General features: G+C 32.1%; 1 protein-coding gene across 1 annotated transcript in view; it reads right to left on the bottom strand.

The window, feature by feature from the left end:
• The window catches only part of LOC113522894 (zinc finger protein ZIC 4), a 31093-nt gene extending 15271 nt beyond the window's left edge, over nucleotides 1-15822 (bottom strand). The window contains exons 1-2 of the mRNA XM_026908736.3: nucleotides 15443-15822; nucleotides 9373-10176 (exon numbers count right to left, since the gene is read on the bottom strand). Coding sequence (XP_026764537.2) covers nucleotides 9373-10078 — 706 coding nt within the window. The 5' untranslated portion in view covers nucleotides 10079-10176; nucleotides 15443-15822. The remainder of the gene's footprint in view (nucleotides 1-9372; nucleotides 10177-15442) is intronic.
• Nucleotides 15823-22923: the final 7101 nt, after the last annotated feature.

The following is a 22923-nucleotide window of genomic DNA, read 5'->3' as shown; positions in this document are numbered from 1 at the left end:
GTTTAATATGGTGCAATATTATATCAATTTGTGAAATGGGAAAAAAAAATTGTTACATAATTAATAATTGTTAGGTTTAAATCGTGCGATTAAAACCGCAACTATATCCACGATTTCCAATGAAATTTGATTATAAATAATTTTAAAATAAAAAACTTAATAATTAAAAATTATGTAAGAAAACCAGTTATTTTAAAAACTAAACTACTGAAGCACTCTCTTTCATCATAATTCTCCTCATAATTTAAGTAAGCGACTTTATAAATTGGGTAAAATACAGTGACTCTTAATTTTTTTTATACAACTTAGAATGGCAAACAAGCTGACGGCCCACCTGATGGAAAATGGTAACCGTCGCCTATAGACATGAGCAGTACCATGGACATAACAGAGTATACTGTTTCGCCCATGATACCCCCCATGCGTTGCCGTTCCTGAGGACTCAGGTGTTATTCCTCCGTACCCAGTAAATTCACGCCATATCCCACCCTTCAAACTGAAACACAGCCATGCAAACACAACTGCTTTACACTGGTTGGCTGGCTGGTTGAAACACGAAAGAGACAGAGGTACCCAAGCACGACTTTTGTACAAAGTCTCCCTCTGGTATTCTTAGGTATTCAACTTTCTCGCTTCCCATAACATAAAAATCACAGTGTTCTACAATTTAATACTAAGTATTTGTTAATTTCCTGTAAAATTGAAGGGTTTTACAAAGCCCACATTGAACATGCAGATGTATTTAGCATTTTTAAAATAGGTATATTAATAATACATCTCAAAAAAAAGAAACTAAGATAAGCTGTATCAGGTAGCTTCTACATATCGAGAGATGTCTGATGTATTCTTTAAAAAACTCAAACCAACATCCGAAGTTAATAAAAAGCAGTTTTCAAAATTAAATAAAAGGTGTTTGAATTGGCTTCGGTTGTCTTTTTCTTGTTGTCATGTAAACATTCGATTGTGATCCAACTTTGTCAAGGACTTAAAAGTTTTTTGGATGTGGTGTTAAATGCGAGGAATGCTCATGACACCGTGGTAGTTAAAATGAAATTTTAGAGGTAGATGTTAAATTTTTATTACAGGTAATTAAAATTCTAACGAGTATTTGGATTTTGTCAAGTACAGAATTAGCTGAATTAAAATGTAATTATAATATTAAAATGATATGATGATGATTCTTTATTACAAAGATAAGTAAATAAAAGATGCAATGTGGCTATGTGAAAGAAGAAGGAATTCTGTATAAAGTGAATCAAATTCAAATAAAATTTTAAATGGTATGCAGCTTATAAATACAATACAAATATTAAAAATATGTTTTCGAATATAATTTTGAATTGAAGTGTAATATAGACAAAAATATATATGGTAATAATGTCATATAGAACTTAGTCATACTACAATTGAGACTTAATTTTACATATCGGTATTAGATATACATATATATCGTCAGACAGGATATAACAAATAGATAGTTAATGAATACTTTGAATTTTGTAGAACGAGTATAGTTATGAAATTATTCTTTGAGCCCGTTCTCATTTTAAAAGTTAAAATATGAGAGACTACCATGGAATATTTTCCGAAATTGTTTCCGAAATGTTGAACGAAACACAAATGTGATGTTAAAATTGCATAATATATACCATTTAAAAATTATTAAAATGACAAAGCCTCATTTACCGGGCCGATTTCGGTTTAAACGAAAACACGACATTGGGTCAAAAAGTTCGGAATTTCATTTCACTGTAGATGTTACGTGATTAAGTAACAAACCCCCAAATTGTTCACTACTATCGGTGGGTAAGTGTATGGATATAATGAGCACAGGGTTGATCGCCGCATCACAACCAGTGTTGTAGATCTTGTTGTCGGCAATATCACACGTACACATACATATTGATAGCGACAAGGTGTCGGCGAAAAAACGCATGAATCATGCAGTGAGACCTCCATAGTCGCCCTACAAGACGAAAGAATTTCGCACAGTTAGAAAGCCCGAGGAGCAAAAAGCTTTTCTTACCGTTTTGAAAACGGCTGATAGCTCATTTAATTTAATGAGGGACATAAATATATGATTAAGTTAAAAGAATAAAAAAAAATGTTTTAATATTCCAATCTATTTACCTGTTGTATTGTAAGTACTTATTTATGATAATGTATATGAACATTATTTAGATAATAATGATAAGTTACTTAGTCATTAAAAGAGGTGTTGAAGCACCATAAAATTTTATCATTTTTTAACGTAACTAAGTAGTACGTAGGTAAAAAATATTACAATCAGTTATGTCTAGCTAGTACCTATGTCAGTATATGTACTAACATAGGCACTAGCTAGACATATACAATACCTATACTTTAATGAAATAACATTTTCGACAATTTTACTGAATATACTAAGCCAACAGACTACATAATAAATATAAAAAATATAGAAGTACTAAATTATTTATAAATATGATGATTTTTGAAATGTATCCTTGTTTACATTTAGCTATTTCTAAAAGAGCAGTACTAAGGAAATAGGTTGCAGACAAAACGGGCTGTCATTATAATATGCATGCTTAGATACTAAAGTGTCAGAAGAAATGATGGTAATAAGATAGGAAGGGGAGAGGCGTAGGCAGAGCCAGCACTGGTCCCAGCACATCCCGTCGTTTTCACACTATTGTTACATTGCAACCGCGCACAATTTATGTGGCGTTAGGACCAGCTTGAATGTCTTGTAACGCATGACTTACTAACTCGCCCCCTCTCTTAATATATCTAATATGTAGAAAAACGCACCACCCGAATGAGTCGAATGTATAGAAAAGTTTTTTTTTTCATGTAGAGAGCATCATTGATTGATATGCCAGTCAGTCCCACAAATATACATTGAATTTTCATCGATTAATAATTATAACGTCAGATGAACGCTTATACAAGAATGATAGGAGGTAGGCGTGTCGAACGGATATTAGTAATAGTTTGGTTGTATACCCGATTACTCGCTTGATTAAACTATTTTAGATAGGTATATTTGATTGATTATGTGCTCGAAAGCGGCTTATGTGGTTCAGTTTGATTTGTAATAATACTCTGCAAAATAAAACGACATGAAAAGAAAAAGCGTATTCTCGGCAAATGGCATTTCGATGTTGATGGTATTAATTAAGACTATATTTAGAGAGTCATGACAGGAATTAGCAACAAGTTATGGAGCATATCGTTAACCATGCAGTCATAGTAATACTAACTAGTGTTACTAGCTAGATTTATTTTTTAAATATGTCGGCAATGCGTTTTGTATTAATGGGATGTAGAGATTATGCGATATATCATGGCACCGGCGACGGCGAGCCGAGACGTTCATGAATCACTGCTGCGTTTTTATAAGAACGACTTTGTAATTAACTAATTGCTCGATCACATTAGTGATGCGAGATACATATCTCCACAGAAGGTATTCTATCTTTTAGAATGGTGGATCGATGGTCGGCCGTCGACGCACGCAGCACAACAAGACTGCGGCGCGGCGGCGGGCGGCAGTGATGAGCTTTTTGCACGCGCTCCAGGATCCTGTTCGCACCATCTCACTGACATTTAGCAAATTCTCCAAGAAATAAAAACAATCGTCACGTTCGTTTCCAAAGGAATTTTCAGACTTGACGAGAACGCGTCTCTGCCTCCTTAGAGTGGACATTTTTTTAGCAGCGTCCAACTTCGATGACTGTAATTTATTCGTGAAACGCTCACTTTGTTATTTAAATGTGTTTTGCAAGTTTGTATGCGTACTTAGTGGCATATGTGCAGTGTGTACGGATATCGTCATCTTAGTGATGCGTTGTCAAGGGTGCGCTGGGGGATGTTGCAATAAAGACGACAAAAAATAAAGCGCTTTAACGCTTTTATTGTCTCTGTAGGCGACGATATCGTACAATAGTAGAGTAGTGTGTGTTATAACAAGTGGCCGGCGTGTATGTGTAAAAATTGGTAGTTGTTGCATGTGAGGGTGCGGATATATCACGTATACATTGTGCTTACAATGTTTGTGAGCGTGTCGGGGGTTGTAATTTTGCTACCGACGCGGCGGGTGATGGGTCGACCACGCCCATGAAATAATTATTTGTTTTTAAATGCTTTACACGTGAATTTATGATAGAGTATTTTATTTAAAATAACAGGTTTTTCAAGACAATTTATATACACGTTTAATTATTAACAAATATGCATTATTATTGGTAACTTTCAAAAAGAAATTTAAGTAAGTTAAAGAAATGTCGATATTACATTAAAATAGATAAGGTAAGTCGTGATTGGCTTATTCTATTATGATGTTATAACGGACAAATTTAGTATAATTTTTAAAAAATTTTAAACAAATAAAGGTGAATTTAATTTTTAAATCACTGGACAGGATCCCCTCTAAAATAAGCACACACATACATACACACATATAGGATATATTATGGATGAAACTTTTTATACAATTTATCAATCCCGGGCAGATGGTCCCTGATTCACATAAACACCTTTTAAAATGCACCCAGCTATTATAGGGTTACAATATTATCATGTAGATAAAATGGCCGGTTCTCAATTATTATTATTATTACATTTATTAGCTGTATTGTGACATGTTGTATCATTGTTTATGGTAAAAATTTATTACTTTTAATATACGTTATCCTATTGTAAAAACCTTTTCGTCTTCCTTCTACTAGTGCTAAAGAATATTTTTTTATTCTACATTATATTTTAAAGAACAACTAGCGATGTAAATGTTATTTATTAATAAATAAAATACTGCAAATGGCAATTTAATATGCTTTATCATTCCAGAATATTTCACCTGTTTTGTTTTTTTTACTTATTACAAGCATTATAAAACAATATTAAAATAAAAAAGTGTACTCAAAGGCAATATTGAGACTGCTTGCTTGTTTAGTTGGCAATAAACCGCGCGGCTGCACTCGATGCAGCCGCGCACAATGCCGGCCACAGGGGCGCCGAGGGTCCCTTATTGTTTGCAAAATATTTTGAAAGCGTCATTTTATACGGCATATTAGCCAGCACTGCGTTTGATAGTCGGGGGACGTCTTCACCGGTCGAAATCATATCATCATTACCGCATTGTAGTTCACCCCGCGGTTCCACCCCAATGCTTGCGTGCTACGTTGAAGTGTTCACAAAGAAGCTTATAAATACTGATAGGTTATTTAAATATAGAGTTTCCAGTGTTTAATTTAATATGAATATTCATAATACAACTGTTATGAAACATTTTTTATATCAGGTAATGATAATAGTATATAAAAAATATAATCATTCAATTCATAGATATGGTACAACGTACTACCTACATACTGACAGATTGGTAATGTAATCACAAAAACGAGACGAGAAAATTGTTACACTAGTGTGCGTATTTTGTATATATACGTATGTGCAAGATCTGAATCTATATGAAATTGAAGTTGTATAAATAGCAAAATTCACGTATTTTTGTTCATTGTAATTTTTATTCAAATTTATGGGTGTTTAAAAGTTTATTTAGGTTAAATTATATGTTTTTCTTTCAATTATTGTACAAAAATTTTCCGATTGTTCTATAATATTACATTTATAGAGATAAATGTTTAAAGAGAAAGTCACCTGAAAACCGTGCACTTTTGTTTACTTTTTTCTAATTTATATTATATCCAGGTAAAGCCCACTTAATACAAATTAACTACATGCACCTAAAATTAATTTTACTTAAAAATGTAAAAAAAAATATTGTTCGTACTCCCACCAAATCAACTTCGACCTTATTTTATGTAGGTGAGTATCTTATTTGTCTGTCTCGCTTTAAAATATATTTTATTATTTTTCTCTCTTATACATTGCCAATCTATATACTTTACAATTTAAGATAAAATTAAACTTTCTTTTATTTTACCTTGCTATTGCAGTTAACGTAACACTCATACAAAATTGTAAAAGTTTACTCGTCTCTCTTAAATGATTTTATTATATTACTTGTGTATATTGTTACTGGAACATGTAGAGTTAGAAATTAAACACAATATTTTGTTATGACCAGGAAACTAAGTTCTAAAAACACACAACATACATATATAGAATATATCGATATAAAATTTTCGCTGCTGAATATAATAAGATAAAATAAGAGATAGTTCAGATTCTTTCCTATGCGCATTGTAACGAAAACTTATGAAATGATACATCCATTTTGTTTGTGTAAATTTTTGTATCATGCTTTGAATGCAACAAGAAAGAGTTTTCCTTCATACATTCATTTGCTATATATCTAAAGGGGTTAGCTAGAAAACTCTTACTATAAACTATCCTAAATAGCATGACAGAGACATCAAATTAAGATATTTTTTACCGCAATAAATTATCTAATATTTCTGTTATTGAAAAATACTTTATACCTACCTTTATTAAATACTATGTCAAGGTATTATTGGTACTAAATAGCAATGATGTGTGACGTGATGTTCTAAAATAAATATTTTAGAACATCACGTAATGTAGCTTATACATACTCGTCTTTGTGTTGCATATGATTGTTTTGACAATTTATATCAAAATTGATTTCCGTAAGAACCTATTTATATTTTATATCGAAAACGTCATGAAGAGTTATTTGCTGTTACAATAAATAATGAATCATAAACACATCATTGTAACAAAATCGATGTAGAACACATGATGACCGAGTTAAAATAATACGAAGTGTCAAAAACCTTTAAATTGACCGTTTAAGCATATTTTAAGCGAGAATAAAGTAATCGTGTTTGTGGGCGGATGGCCGCCGGCAGTTTGGCAGCTCTGCACGGGCCGGGGCCGGCGCGGCGCGCGTCCGACCCTGCCTCAAGGCGCTTGCTCCGATTCATTACATCATTTTATATGTGTATTATCTTCACAGTAATTGCAAACAAATTAACAAGATTTATATGGCGGTGTCCATCTTTCGCTATTCTACAACTAGAATCAAAAGTTGTATGCTTTTTGTTTTAAAACAATTGAAAATTACTTTGTAATCAATCAGGGGGACTGAATGATATTTGGTAATATCACTAACATACGAGTAGTTACCTATTTGTTATTTGTTTTGATTATTTAAATTACTTTAAAATATTAGTTTAAGCGTTACTTTACTACAGAAATCTCTGTCGCGCTTCTTAGAAATATCGAAATGGAAATATGCATAATTTTTTTTTCAATATGTGGCTTAAAGGGATGGACTCTCGTTAAAGATGGAAAATTATCATTTATATCATCAATTAGTATGTTATATTTATACCTCATAGACAAACGTTTTAACAATTAAGTTATAAAAATCCGTCAAGAATAAGTGCTATTTCTTATTTAGTCACTAGACCATTTTATATTATTCTGATATCTTTCACGACGATCGTAATTGAAACGCAATTCTATTTAATGCAATTTTATTTAATAAATTTGTTATAATATTAAATAATTATAATATTATAGTATTGTAATATAACATGATAAAATTTAAGCAAAACAATATTTTTGTACGTACCTAAGGTATTGCCATAATTTAAAATTTAAAGTTAATAAATATTATTTTATGAATGGGAATGCAACAGTTCAAAATAGCTACTGTTGTTTTAATACAAAGTATCATTTTACGCTACTCAATAAAAATATCAGGTTCGCTCTCAGACTGAGCCAGTCGATACTCAGTAGTTCTTGTTAATGTTGCTATTAAGTTCATTTTATGTAGCTAACATTATTATGTCCTAAAAGAAGATAGTTTATATTTATTTATAAATAAAAAAATAGTTATTTGATCTTAGTTATAAATTGTATATTATTTTGACTTCTGTCTATTCATATACGTATTCCTTCAAAAGTAGGTACTAGCTAAATAGATAATGGTGAATATTAACTCAATAAAAGTTATAAAACATTAAGATTTATTTAGGATTATATTTCTGTAAAATATAACCGTAAATTGTAAACAGTGTTAATAATTTAAGTTCTCATTTATTTGCGAATTTATTTTTACTTTTTAATTTAAAGCTACCAAGTCGAGTTTTTGGAAATGCCTATTTTTAGATGTGGATATTAATTATTTGAAATGATGATAATGATATTATTATAATATGTTTAGACTCATTAATGTACAGCTATGTATTTCGATAGATCAGTCAGGGGTCAGCCTTTAGAGAAAAATATCTCCTGGACTTCATTTCTTGAGGTACCTACCTAATGTTAAGACAAATGAAAAAGGAATCCGTAGTGAAATTGTCTTCAAATATCACATATACCTATTACTGTACTACTATATATGGTATGAAATGACCATAGACAAAGTACGTTTTAAAATAATATCCCTCGAAGAAAATATAAAATATCACAAAACTAAAAAATTAATCGTGATGTTAGATTTGTTATAATTAATGTCGTGTGACATTATACAAATTAATATAATGTTAGCTAAAATACGTATTGTAATAAATTGAACAATGGATATATTCATAGCACGCTTATTGCAATATGCGATTAATGACTGCGGGCTTCCAGATTCGTAGAGCTGCTTTATCTGTCGAAGTTAATTTATAGGTCCCCATAAAACAATTCTTCAAACTGCCCACAAAAAGGTAGTATATTCAAAAGGCCGTATGAGATAATAGAGGACGAAGCAGGACAAAAGTCTCGACGCAACACTATACAGTGAACGCAGTAAAAAAATAAACCCATCTGCCTATACGGATTCTTGGACTATTTATTCCCTTAAAAATCGATATTTAAAGTTAAGTACCAATACTTTACCTTATAACAATACGGCAATGTGTGAGAGAGACAAGCATACTAGGAATCGAGTGGTCGGAACTGGACATTTTAATTTATGATATTTTTTTTCTATCTCTAACATTACACTTTGAAAAATGGAGCTCTGACTTGAAATGTTTTTGTGCATACCGAGAAATGGACTTCACAAGTCGACAGACGAGGACATTTATAGGATGCCAGTTAGTTACGTTATTTGTGTTCAGATCGCGTTACAACCATCTCCTTTGACAGTAGTCTGTTGTATTTGTTTTCATTGTGTCAGTTTAGTTATTGTTGAGGCGTGCTCCATGATATCGCAACATTGGACGTTCGTCTGACCCCACAGATTGTTTCTGTAGCCAGCCGCGTGAGGCAGTTCATTATGCAGATCAACATTTGCACGATTTAAAGGCTTTGACATTTACTACTACAGAAAAAGGTACATATCCTTGATAATGACATTAAACCGTGACCAATCAATTCCACTATTATAATCAATTCACTCTTATTCTCATTCACTCTATCTTATAATCACACTGTTATTTTAAGGTATCAAAAAAATATGCTTACCAGTATGTGTCCTCTTGTGTATCTTAAGGTTTTCTGATCGCGCGAACACTTTACCACATCCAGGGAACGGACAGGGAAATGGCTTCTCACCGGTATGCACGCGAATATGATTCACTAGTTTGTATTTCGCTTTGAACGGTCGGCCGTTTCGCGAGCAGCCCTGCCAGAAGCACGCGTGCGTCGTACACTCGGGCCCGCCTACATGTTCCACAGTCAAATGCGTCACGATCTCATGCATACTCGAGAATAGTTTGTTGCACATTTTTCGCGGCGGTGGTTGTTCAGGATCAAGCCACTGACAGCGCATGTCACGCCGCGGCGGTGCGCGCACATATCGGAGGAACGCGTGTGGTGCGTGGGCGTGGGCGTGTGGGACAAGCGGCGGTGCACCGCCTTGATAATGAACATCGCCTCGCCAGTCCCAGCTCTGCTCCAGTGGCTGCTGGGGAAACAGCTCCCCGCAGCCACCGTACTCTCGTAAATATCCTGTTTGGTACGAATGCAGCGGATAAGGTTGGTAGTGTGGAGGGTGGTGTGGAGGCGGCGGATGCGGCGCGGCCACTCGATGTTGGGCGTCGACGCCGCACCCCGGCTGCGGCGACATTTTCAGCCCATAGGAGGCAAGATGCGCGTGGTTGGTCTCGAGGAAAGCGTTCATGGCGGGGGTGGCCGACGCCGGCGCATAGCCCCATTCGCCCGCCACCATCCACGCGGCGGGCACTACCCGCTGCAGACGCCGCCACTGAATGCGTCGTTGTCGACGTCGACTGGCCGAATTTCACCGGCCAAGTTATCGCAGCAATCCTGTTAAGAAATGAAGAAATATATTAAACGATCATTTTTATACTAAAAAAAGTGCTATTATCCGTGCGTATTAAATACATTCTAACCGGAGCCGAGACAAATTCAAAATCGTTTTTCAAAAAAATAATGTACAGTCGTCCACCCATAACCGGCGACGAATATTTTATTCATAATAAAAAAAGTGAAGCAGGTACTTTTGGACATTAAATTAAACTGTGGGTAAATTTATAGGACATTTTTATACGTCTGAGACAAAAATTTCGATTGTGTTCGTGTATATTTAATTTTAGTTTATTTGTTAGGTTGGCTCCAATCTCTTTTATGAGCGAGGTTTAGCATCGATAGTTTATTAAAATAGTTTTATGAATGATAAAACTTGTTCCACCGTGCCTTGCGACGGCGATCATTTTATTACTTTGCAGCCCTCTATTTAATAGGTATCAACCTACTTTGCTGTTAATATTTATTTCTTTTAGTTTGCTTAAAGATTTAGCCATTGCTTATTATGTATCTATATTAATAATTCATGTAGATATGTATATCATTAATTTACCTTATAAACTAGTATCAATGATGATTTGAATAACATCTTCCTATGCCTATAAAGAGTAGCGTACCGTTATACCTACCTCCCTCATTATTGTTATTGTTTTAGTGATGTTATACTATAATGAGTTCGATTCTAACCTAATAAAATGACGATTTTAAATATCAAACTAACTCTCAAATGATGGTAAATAATACTACGAAACATATTATAATGTTAATCAAACATGTCTAGTTATAAAATAATAAAATACGAAGTAAGGAAATGTACTACTATTTAGAAACTTACTTAGAAAATGAATGTTTTTACATTCAGACTTTGACATAAACAACACTTCGATATACACTAACTCATTGATAGGTACAATATGATTTTCTCAATATTTAGATTTCCTCGACTTCTTTAATATATTTTAGTAATCATTTCTTGTGGAGAACAAAACGTCTAAATAATAAAGAGAAAAATAATAAATCTTTGTATAAATAAAATAAGGACATAAATAACTTAGTACAACCAAAAGTAACTTACGAATATCTCACTGGTTAATTTAAAAAATAAAAAGGTTTTAACAAACTAAGTATATCTACAAATCACAACAATACAATAGTGCCACGAATTTGTAAATACTAAACTATGTAAGTTTAGATTAATTTCTAATCTACCTTGTCTAATCTACTATCTAAATAACTAAGTCACACCCAATAAATATATCAGTGCTGTCAATCAAAAGAACTGTAAATTTTTTGTTGGCATCTAATCGCGTTAGTTGAAAATAATGTTGTTTATGTATTGTTTGAAACATTTGAAGCTGGGTAGGCTGGGCACAACAGTCCCAGTCTACCTGAGTCCGTTAAACAATGTCGTTCTTTTTAGATTTCCATCTAATCTTTACATTATCTACGCGGCTCCCCGCGGCGTGGTCGCTTCATCACAAAGCAACGGGTTGACAGATCTCTACAGACAGACATGGAGCAATGGGATTAAAAATCAAATATTCAATCTCTTTAAATCAATTTCGATCTATTATAATCTCTATTCCTTTCAAAATAAAGTTACAAAATTTGTTTCAAACAGTAAACGTAAGTTGGCCGGAATTTTGCAGCTGCCTTATAGATGTTTTTCACAGTTTTAAGGAATTAGTCATAATCACATTAGTATTATTGAGATGTGCAATGCTCAACTAGCTTTTATAATCTATTTAATAAACTAGCAAGTGAATTCTTTCAAATGGAAACTGATTAGCTTAAGTTCCAACTGTAGTTAACTTATCAAATACGCCAATATATATATATATATACAATATATACAAAGTATAATCTATCTAATTTCTTTCTTGGTTTATTCAAATCTATTCAACAAATATTTGAATTAAAATATTAATAAAATTAGTAAAAAATATTATATATTTTGATTAGTTTTACTTGCAACTTTACTGCGTAATCGGGACATATTAAGAGATCGGGATAAAAAGGTTTCCATTAAGTAATTAAATAGAAAATTATGGAAATTAAAACAGCATACAAGTGAAGTGTGAAATTATGTGATAACTATCACCTATAAACATAAACTATGCAATAATTATAGCGCAATAATTGTCAATTCTTAGGCTATAAGTATTTTTATAATTCAGTACTTTTTAATTTATTACTCTAATCATTGAAAGTTTCATGATTTCATGGCCGAAGCACAAGTGAAACAGAGGTGCCAATGATTAATGATTATTAACTATAAATTATAATAAATTCAGGAAATATTTTTTAATTGCTACTCATGCGGGTTCGTTTGATTTGGCCGTGAACTATGAATCTAGCGCAGCTAATACTGTTTATCATAGTTATATGAGAAATATGATAGGCAAAAAAAATATTTTTTTTACATAAGGATGAAAACTTAAACCGTTTAAGTTTTAACTTTTTTACATTTATATTTCATGTCCTATAAATAATAAGAGCATCGTAGTGATTTTTTTATTTCTGTATATTGATGATAAATGCGGTTTGTGAATTAGTTATATCTTTAAGCATACAGAACATATACAAATGTTATAAACTAATAAAATCTTATTTATTTACTTTTATGTCAATTAATTTATTTAGTAAATGTGTTTAATGAAAATTTTAATAATTACACAACAACGAATTGACTAAACGAGTTTTGATTAAACTTAGATTAATTATAAAAATAGTATATATATGTATAAATAAATAATAATAAAATAAATATAAATATAAAATAGCTAAATACATATAAACAGCAGGTATAAAGACAGATCATAGCTATTGTTTGCGATTTTTTATAATCATTGCAAACGTTTATGGCGACGGCATTTAAAGTGGATAGAGACACCAAACACAAATATAGAATACAAATTTAAAATTTCTGTTCTTTTGTTTGAATTAATATTCCTTATTCCTGTTACTTTTCGACTCGAATAATAAATTATCTAAGTACTTTATTTGCTTGTATAAATTTTTTATAAAATATGCTGGTTCTTGTTGTTATATATTATATTAATTAAAAAAAAAAAATTTAAAATGCTGTCTATTGACTTGATGTAATATATATTTTGTTATAATTAATTAGTTTTTTAATTTTCTTAAAAATATACAAATATCAATATATCTAAAAAGATTCATTTTGAATATTAATATCTTCTAAAATACATACCTACATAGCACCATATTTTATGTAATGTGACATAAGTATTCTAAAATAATTTGGAATGTTTACTTAATTCAATCAAATTTCCAGCATACGCATAGATGTAGGTATAGAGGCATTATTAAATACATAAGAAATTATAATAGACAAGTAGATAATATCATCAATATTAAAATGAGTATTACATGTGAAAAAACTGTTTACTGTCTATCCAGTGTATATATAGAGGTAAACGGCTGAATTGTTTTAATATTTAGTAAATCGACTTTTAAAGAGGTGATACAAGTTTCTATAGAAAAATCATATTATTTAATTAGATATATTTAGCATTTGTGTAAAAATAAGTATTATTATTGTTATTTACACTTTACTGCAACAGTTACAAAAATAATGTCCCTATACAATAAATAATTAATATGAAGTAACACAAAAGGCTAACGTGTGGTCCCGGCATAGAATGGGCCACACCTTTCTTTCCCATGGGTGTCATAAAAGACGACTAAAGAAATGTAATGATAATAGTCGAGGGATGGGCAACAGGTCTATCCCTTGACCATTACGTTCCTTACGTTACGTTTCTCTTAAAATAATACTAACAGACAAACTGCTATCAATCCGCCTGCCAAGCTTCTGGCAAAATTCCCCCAATGATAAACTGATATAAGAAATAGTCCCGTTCCGTATGGAAGTCTGTGGAGAAGGTCTATGTTCAACAGTAGACAGGTAATGGCTAATATGAAGATTATGAAACACAAAAGGCGGCGTTACTACTAAACAATAAATATAAACAATATAACATTCATATTACACATATGTAGAATCATTTCCATGAAGGTAAATACTAGCAAGTATTTAATAAATTGAATTATTAATATTAATATTATTAATACTAAAAAAAATGAGTAATGGCTGCATCTGTGTTTACTATATATTACAGGTAAAATGTACATATATCTAAAAATGTTACATATGACAAAGTATATGAAAAAGAGCTTAATGCCTTTAAACGAAATTTAGTACATAAATAGACCTGTCCTATAAACAATTTTCGTGAGTTACAACTTACAGTTTTCACGGGTTACTTTTAGTAGGTATATATATGAAAATATGTTGTAAGTACCATTTAATTCTGTAATTATTTGACAAGGCATCAATGCACTAAGATCTATTATAAAAAAATTGTAGATTTTAACTAAAATTAATCTCAGAAAATACAATTATATTCACAAGATCGTTTATCTAAATATATTCGAGTAGTAATAATTAAATGGTTATCTTTAAGAAAATTTATTATTCCTAATAGGATCCCATATTAAGTAAATATCTTTAAGTACATCTCTAATTAAATATAATTGAATTAAATACAAAAAATTATTAAAATGTTTAAGTAAATAGGTATATGAATTGTTTATTTGAAATTATTTAGTCTCTAATATATGTCGAAATTAAAAAATAAATCGTACTTAGGTATAAAATAAGGCTGTCACTTAGTCAATTTAATATAAAAGGCCCAAAAAATCTTCATCTTCTTTTCTTAAAGAGAGATAAGCAGAATTATTTATAGTAAAATTATTAATACCTAATCAAAATAAAATATTAGTTATAGATATTATACTGTTTTAATTACACCTTATTTGTATCCATAACCATCGCATGACCGAATATTAGATTGGTTAGGTAGGTTCATGACTGACATTATTTCCCAATATTGTTTACATATTCAGAAGCTTGATATTAGGATATAACTAATTGTCTTATTACAGATAAATTTTCGGGAACACCTTGTATTACATAACAATTTATTAGTTGAATGTAAGGTAAACTATTACTTTATGTTAATGTTACCCATATATAATACGTTAGGTATATATACAGATACTTTTTCCATCTTATAATACCTATATATTAGGGTTATTATGAATATTATAAGTAATGAACTTGTTAGAAATAGAGACAGGTAGGTAGTTATTAGTGTAGAGATACTCCTATTATTCTGTTGCATTAATAATAAATAAAACAAATAATATTCTTATTATTATTTATGTAAAAAAAACTTACTTCGTGACGTAGAGTAATCCACTGTTCAAGTGCTAACGGAGCTGAATTGTAATCACTAGTTGTTTCTACAACACATGAAAATATAATACACTGCACTGAACGTATAGTATAGGTGTGTAAAATAAATTTCAGTATCCTCATGTAACTACAATATTTATTATCGCTTCGATTGGCGCGTCGTTATAATAACCATCTCGTCTCGTATTCACAGCCGTATTCTGTGTTGTTGTCGCGCCCTGTCCTCAACATAAGTTTTTTGGACAAATTGTCACGCAACGATTTTTTCTCGCAACGATGAAAACCTTCGCGACGTGTGTCCACTGACTCCGCTGAGGTTCTCAGCATGACTGCGGGCTCCCGCGTCGCCGCCCCTCGACACAGCCGACATACTGCTTCTTAGAAAATATTTTGTACGAACGGGCCCGAAGGTGCGAACGCAGCCTTGCGCGCCAGAGAAGGGCGGGACGCCGGCGACTTTTTCATCCAATGGTGCCGGTTTTGAGGCCGGAACCCTAATCGAATACCGTCTCTTTCGCACCAACGCAGTTTGCCATCAGACGATAGAAACCGATAATCTATTCTGACGAAGCAAGAGTGTAAAGAAGAAAATTTCTTTGTGTTGGTGTGATAATGCGTTCGCTTTATCAGATTTACGTTGAAAGCTCACTGTTAGCTTTAGAAGGCGCCATCTATTGCTTTCCTTTCTAGTATAGCGGTAGATCCGTATGTGCGAGTAGGACGACAGTGAGCCGGGAAATGTTCCGGCTAATGTATTTTCCTGTGGGAAGGAAAACATATGTCGTCGCTTTTAATTTAATACGCGTCACGCTGCGATCTCGTGTAGCGCTCATGCGTAGCTTATTTTTCCGAGACCTTTTGGTACTCTACAATTACGCTAGTTGATTTAAGAAAGTTGTTATTGCGTGTCATAAATAATACTGAATTGTTCGTTAACTGTAATTTATTGAAGTATGAAAACTTTCACAATTAATGGGGCCAAGAAAATGGGCGATAAAATATTATTCTCTCATTTATTTACAGTAAAGAAAATTTTCAAGTAACTTGTATTCAGTAATACACTATAGACATATCTACTTTTATTTATGTACGTTATTAATTTTTATTTATTTATTATTAGCCGTATTAAAAAAAGAGTTTGATACAAATGATGGACTTAATGCAATTTCTCTCTATATTTAATTAATGAATTGTAATTGATTAAGTTTTCATCAATTGATTTATCCACTTATAAAGTTTATTCAATATTCGAATGTACTTACTGATTGTTATACAAGCACTTAATTTATTTTAAAGTCGTAGATTAAGATGCAAGATCAATAGTATGGACCAAAAAGGATATTGAAGATCGAGAAAAGTGGAGGATATTGAGTCAGAATGTAGACTTGGCAAAACTCAGGATTAATAACACCAGGCAAAAAAATTAAATATTTTCACCTTCGTAGATATAAATTGCCATGGGGTCCGGCGTAGAATTGGCCACCCCTTCTTTTTCAGTGGGTGTCGTATTGGCAACCTTCCCCCCTCCCCACATATCATTGAATATTATAATTCGTTTTTATACCTACATACATACCAGAGCGAATATTGTACGTACAAAGGTTATCTGCATGAGTATCTCTATTTCATCCATACTTCTGTCCTCCTGCAACTGTGTTGTTTGACGGCATTCGATTGAAAATATGGCATTTAAATTACTGGGCGTAGAAAACAACAACTCAGTCGACAATAATGGCAAAGCAGGAAGGATAGCATTGGCGTTGGTACGACCCTTCCTGTAAGACCTGTCTATAGGTGATAATTATTACATTCCATCAGTTGAACCATTACCTCATTTGCCATTCGGAATTGTTTGAAAAAACTTAACATGACTCCATAACCAGCACACTTCATATACCCGGCACTACCTTTATGCTTTTTATAAATTAATCCACGAGCAATTAACATTCCGTGCCCAAGAGCGCCACGCCAAATATAATTGGAATAATTAATTTGACATTCTTGTGCTCGTGCTTAATTATTTTGTAAAAAGTAACATTCTACGTGAGTGTATTGGAAAAAGGCACGCCCCCACTGGCCGAGGCGCGATTGGCTGCCGCAGAGGCTCTCAAGCGCCGCGGGGCGGGGGCCGCACGCTCTCGCGCACATGTTTTTTTTTATTTTCATTACCATTTATTTTCATCCACTGCACGAATGTTCGTGATTAATTTAATATATCCTCGCTGAGATACTTTTCTCACGCGATATGTGGGTTTTTTGCTATCGCCCTACATTGTTAGCAGTTAACGTTGGATCTACAGACGATCAGGTTTCCTATGACAGTAATGAAGCATTTACCGGTGGTTAAGTCATGACTTCGCTAATTAGTTTGATAACTGTAACATGGTGTTTTGTTTTTTGCACATTGAGTGTTGATAGAGTAATTATAATGATCTATATCCTTAGTTAGCTGCTTTATATATTAATTATTTTATTACAAAATACGCAATAAAAAATATTTAAATTAACAAATCATTACCCAAATGTCTATCCTTTTATGGAAATTAGATTTAATTGGAAGGTTTTAAATGGTATGATTGCTAGTTGTATCTAATCTGGAAATAGGCTATTGAATTATTTTTTACTTTGAAAAACTCCTGTAATGATAGGTGATAAATTAAGTTTTTATTAGTGTACCAAATAGGCGACGTGCTGAAGAAGGGCCAAATTAAAAGTACCCGTAACCGACGAGCGTGTATGACAAGATTGATGAATGTGGAAGAAGCGAAAGAGGTTTGTTTGAATCGAAGCATTTGGCGTTCCATTGTTTCTGCCTACCCTAATGGGAGACAGGCGTGACAGATATGTATGTATGTATGTATGTCTTGTAAGTATTCAAGTAAACTCCAGCATTAAATTAAACTCCAGCAGTTTTACCATATAAATACTTATAACACTGTTTGTTTAGTATTTAACAATATCTTGTCTAAGTTATTAAATATTTTACATTTATTTATTACTTTTATCATCTTTTATTTTTAATAACATATAACTTCTTTTATTTAGACATAAACAGATGTCAGAAACGCTTCTGTAGTGAGTCGTCTAAAAATATATTGAACACTTGTTTATCTAAGTTTAATTTATTTGTGGTAAGACGGTACCTGTTTTATTTAATGACAGCGGAATCAAATTAAAAATAATAATAATTAAATAACAAGTTAATCAATACGCCACCTTAAAATACGATTAACAGAATTCAATTTAATCTTACAATCACCGCACTGATCAGATGACTTAGCTTAAGGTTTAGATATTAAGAGATTTCCTTCGCTCGACGTGATTAGCGTTGTATTATTTTTCCATTACCACCTAAATATCCAAAATATTACTAAACGTCATATTTTTTTTGTTTCGTTTTATATTAAAGGAAAATACGTAGTAAATTAACTAATAAAAAACGATAGCCGAATAAATCTTAAGTAATAATTTATTTTAAATCTTAGTACATTTTTATCATTTTATTGTTTCTACTTATTACTATTATTGTTAGCAGAAAATAGACATATCTAATGTAATATATCGTCATAGTCGTAGAATATTGACGGATTTTTATATGTAATCTTTGTAAGATCCGTCAGTATTCTACGACTATGACGATATACTCGTAAGTAATACATTACATTATGCCTACACGGTTTCTGCTAACATTTGCAGAAAGTCTCTTGCAACTGCTTGCTTTTATCTTACTTATTAATATTATCACCAAGCTAGCCAAGTATCACGATTTCAAGGATAAGATATGTATGTAAATTATAGTATTGATTATCAAAATTTATAAATTCAATAAAATCATATTGAAAATATCTTTCATAGAGAAATATTATTAAAATATGAAGATCATTATCATATCAGCCATGAATTGTCGACTGTTGAACATAGGCTTCTCCTATAAGTGGAAGGGGGTTTGCTAGTGGTTGCCATGCTTGGCAGGCGGGTTGGTAATTATTATTAGGTTTGGCGATGTTTTAAGAGGGATGCTGCTACAATCCTTCAAGCATTAAGTTCCTTTTGTCGCCTCTTGCGACACCCACGGGATAGTGAAGGGTAGCCTATTCTATGCCGGGACCACATGGTAATGAAAACATATTTTAATAGTAATAGATACTAAATGACTGACAAGTTTCAAAGCTGGCGGAACTTCAATCAACAATTTCTTAACTGTCTACTTATAAATAAAAATGTTTACCTTTATAGACATGAAGGGTATATAGGTGAAACAGTTTACTGTGTAATGTCTATGTGCACTGTTCATGTCTATAGGCGATGGTTACCATTTTATATTAGGTGGGTCGTTAACGTGTTTATTATTCTAAATTGCATAAAAAAAATCCTTCATTTTGTGTAATACATAACCATTTAATGTTTTCGACAATGGGAACTACCTACTTACATAGCAGGAATAAAACAGTAGGCATTCATTTAGCGAGCTCACATAATAGCACCCTCCTTTCCCTAACACCATGTTGCGGGTTCTGTAGGTATTTCATTATAATAAATAACGTTATTATTTATTTGGGTGTTTTGGGAGTGATGCTAGCTACAAATTACCATGGACAATGCCACCGCGGGACACCGCTCCTATTAAGAGGAGCCCACCAGATGGCGGGTTGAGCACCCCTGTTCGTATATAAACAATATTAAATTAAAAATTATTTAGAGTTTTATAAAGTAATGACAAAATCCATATGTTATAACAGATTAATATAGAATACTGTTATAGAATTCCAATAAGTAAATAATTCGGACAAAAAAAAAGAGTTTTGTTATAAACATTAATGATTATGCTGTTTGGTTATCTTTGGCTCAGTTTCCTATCGTCAAGCAGCTACTTGATGAACCATAGGCGTAGATGTATCTTCTTCTTCCTGTTCTTTTCTCATAGCTCTTTTGGGTCGGCGTAATATATTTTCTTTTCCCATTCATTTCTATTTTCAGCCATCTCTTTCTGAATCTCATGTTACCTTTCATACAGTCCATTTATCTCTTTCTGGATCTTTCTCTGCACTTATAACCATTTACATTCATTTAGTCATAATACCTTTCTTATTACATTCTTTACTTCCCTGCACATCACATGCCTATACTACGACAAACGACTACCTACTTCTCAACTTCTCCATTACTGGTGCTACCTTCAAACTTTCTTTTGTCTACTCATTATTTGATCTTATTTATTTATATCACACTACACACTCATCTACACACATTCGCATCTCAGATATATAAAGTCAACTTTCATCCTCGCTGTAAAAGTGAGGATAAAAGATGCAGGGCCAGCACTCAAATCCATACAACAGGCACACATGCACGGTCGTTAAAATATAGGATAAACAGGCATAATATTTTAATCCTCAGGATTGGAAATGCATGTGATGTACCATTCTATTAATATCTGTAGACGACGGTTTTTGTTTTTAATCAGGTCTACCTGATGTAAGTTTATTTAAAATTCGACGTTTGGTATAAAACGCTTCAAGCTGAACGAATGCTTTATTATTTTTGAAATCGATTAATAAATAATTGACAATATTTTACTCGATTTAGAATAAATCGATACAAATAAAAAATATAGACAAAAGCAAAAAACATCGTGAGATACCAAAACATTTGGTTTTATTTTGAAATGGTAATGTCTCTAAATCGAATAATACGAAAAATTGCATTCACTGAAGCGAGAAAATAACACGCTATTTTTCTTTTCGAGCCACTGTGGGAACTTTCTTTGAAAGTGTAGTCGGTATGAAAATTGCCTTAATAGAAAAAGTTTTCAAAATTATATTATTATTCTTTTTTTAACAAACATACAGATAGACAAAATTTCTTATAATTATTATTTTGGCATTTATTGATCTTATTAAGACCTTTAATACCTATTACTTTTTCTTAAATATGTCCTATGTTAATACAACCATACAGTTACAATTTTATATAACTATGTATAATAAGTACGATAGAGAGATGTAAGTATATGGTGTATTCTTATATGAAAGTTACAAAAAATAGTATATTAATGTTAAGATCAATAATAAAGCAATTTGTGGCCTAGCAAGAAATATTATGATCATGTCGAATACTCAGTAATGCGGTTAAGTATAAAGAAAAAATAATCACAATAGTGACAAATATTTTTGTATATCTATTCCAACGTTGACGAGGCCAAAGGACGAGATACAAATTATTTAAATTTGTCTCATAAAATTAATTAAATGAGACGGTTAATTATTATTTCGATAGAGTCTCCTCATTTTTAATTTAAATTGTGTGGAAATTTTCAATTAATTCAACAAATTATAAAGTTGAATTTATATTAATAGTAATATAATAGTTTGTAACTACTAGTTTGTTTTGTTGTAACTTATATGATATAATATATATTGAACTACTATTTTTATTAAATGACAAAAATATATCGTAACATTAACTTTTACAATTTTTTTTATACGACTTAGAATGACAAACAGGCTGACGGCCCACCTGATGTAAAGTGGAAACCGTTGCTTATAGACATGAGCAGTAAGTACCATGGACACAACAAAGTATACTGTTTCACCCATGATACCCCCCAATTGTTGCCATTCCTGAGAACTCAGGTGTTATTCATCTGTACCCTGTAAACTTACTGCCATATCTTATCCTTCAAACCGAAACACAGTTATGCAAACATGCTTCACGGTAGAAACACGAATATTTTTATTATTATCTGGTCATTAACTGCTGAGCATAGGTCTTCCTCATAAGACGAATTTTGCTAATTGTCACCACGCTCGGCAGGCGGGTTGGTAACCGTAGTCAGGCCTTTGGTGACGTTTTAATAGGAACGTTGCTGCTCATCCTTCGAACATAAGGTCGCTTAGTCGTCTCTTACGACACTTACGGGAAATTAAAGGGGTGGTCCATTCTATGCCGGGACTTACACGGCTACATTTAATAATTATTTTCAGAAATGGGAAAAATATCGTAACGAATGTAGCAACAACTATATAATTATTACACAAAATTTTATGATATAATAATACAAGTAATACAAATTATATATAAATAAAAATAATATTAAATCCGATTCAATACGAGTATATCTTTATCGTTGATGTCTAATGTAGGCCGCGAGCCCTCGCACACCTGTACGTTGAATCTACTCTGAACAGATTGTCTAATAACTTAACTATACTTCTATTACAAAAGCTGATTCTTTTAATAATTCAATTATTTATATCTATTTTACCTGCTTAGAGCCTATTTCTCATTGTTAATCATTTTCAATCGACTTCAAAGGACGAATTATTCTTTTGTATTTTTTTCTTGTATGTATCTTACACCATATGGTCGCTAATTTATAAAAGGATCTTGATATTACTTTTTAAATCAAAAATACATTTAATCATAACTGGCTGTATCCCGTGGTTGCCCTTGAGCATTGTTAT

Source organism: Galleria mellonella, unplaced genomic scaffold (assembly GCF_026898425.1).
Source record: "Galleria mellonella isolate WM207_F2 unplaced genomic scaffold, CSIRO_AGI_GalMel_v1 utg38, whole genome shotgun sequence".
Lineage (NCBI taxonomy): Eukaryota > Metazoa > Arthropoda > Insecta > Lepidoptera > Pyralidae > Galleria > Galleria mellonella.
This window is presented reverse-complemented; position numbering and strand designations above follow the sequence as displayed.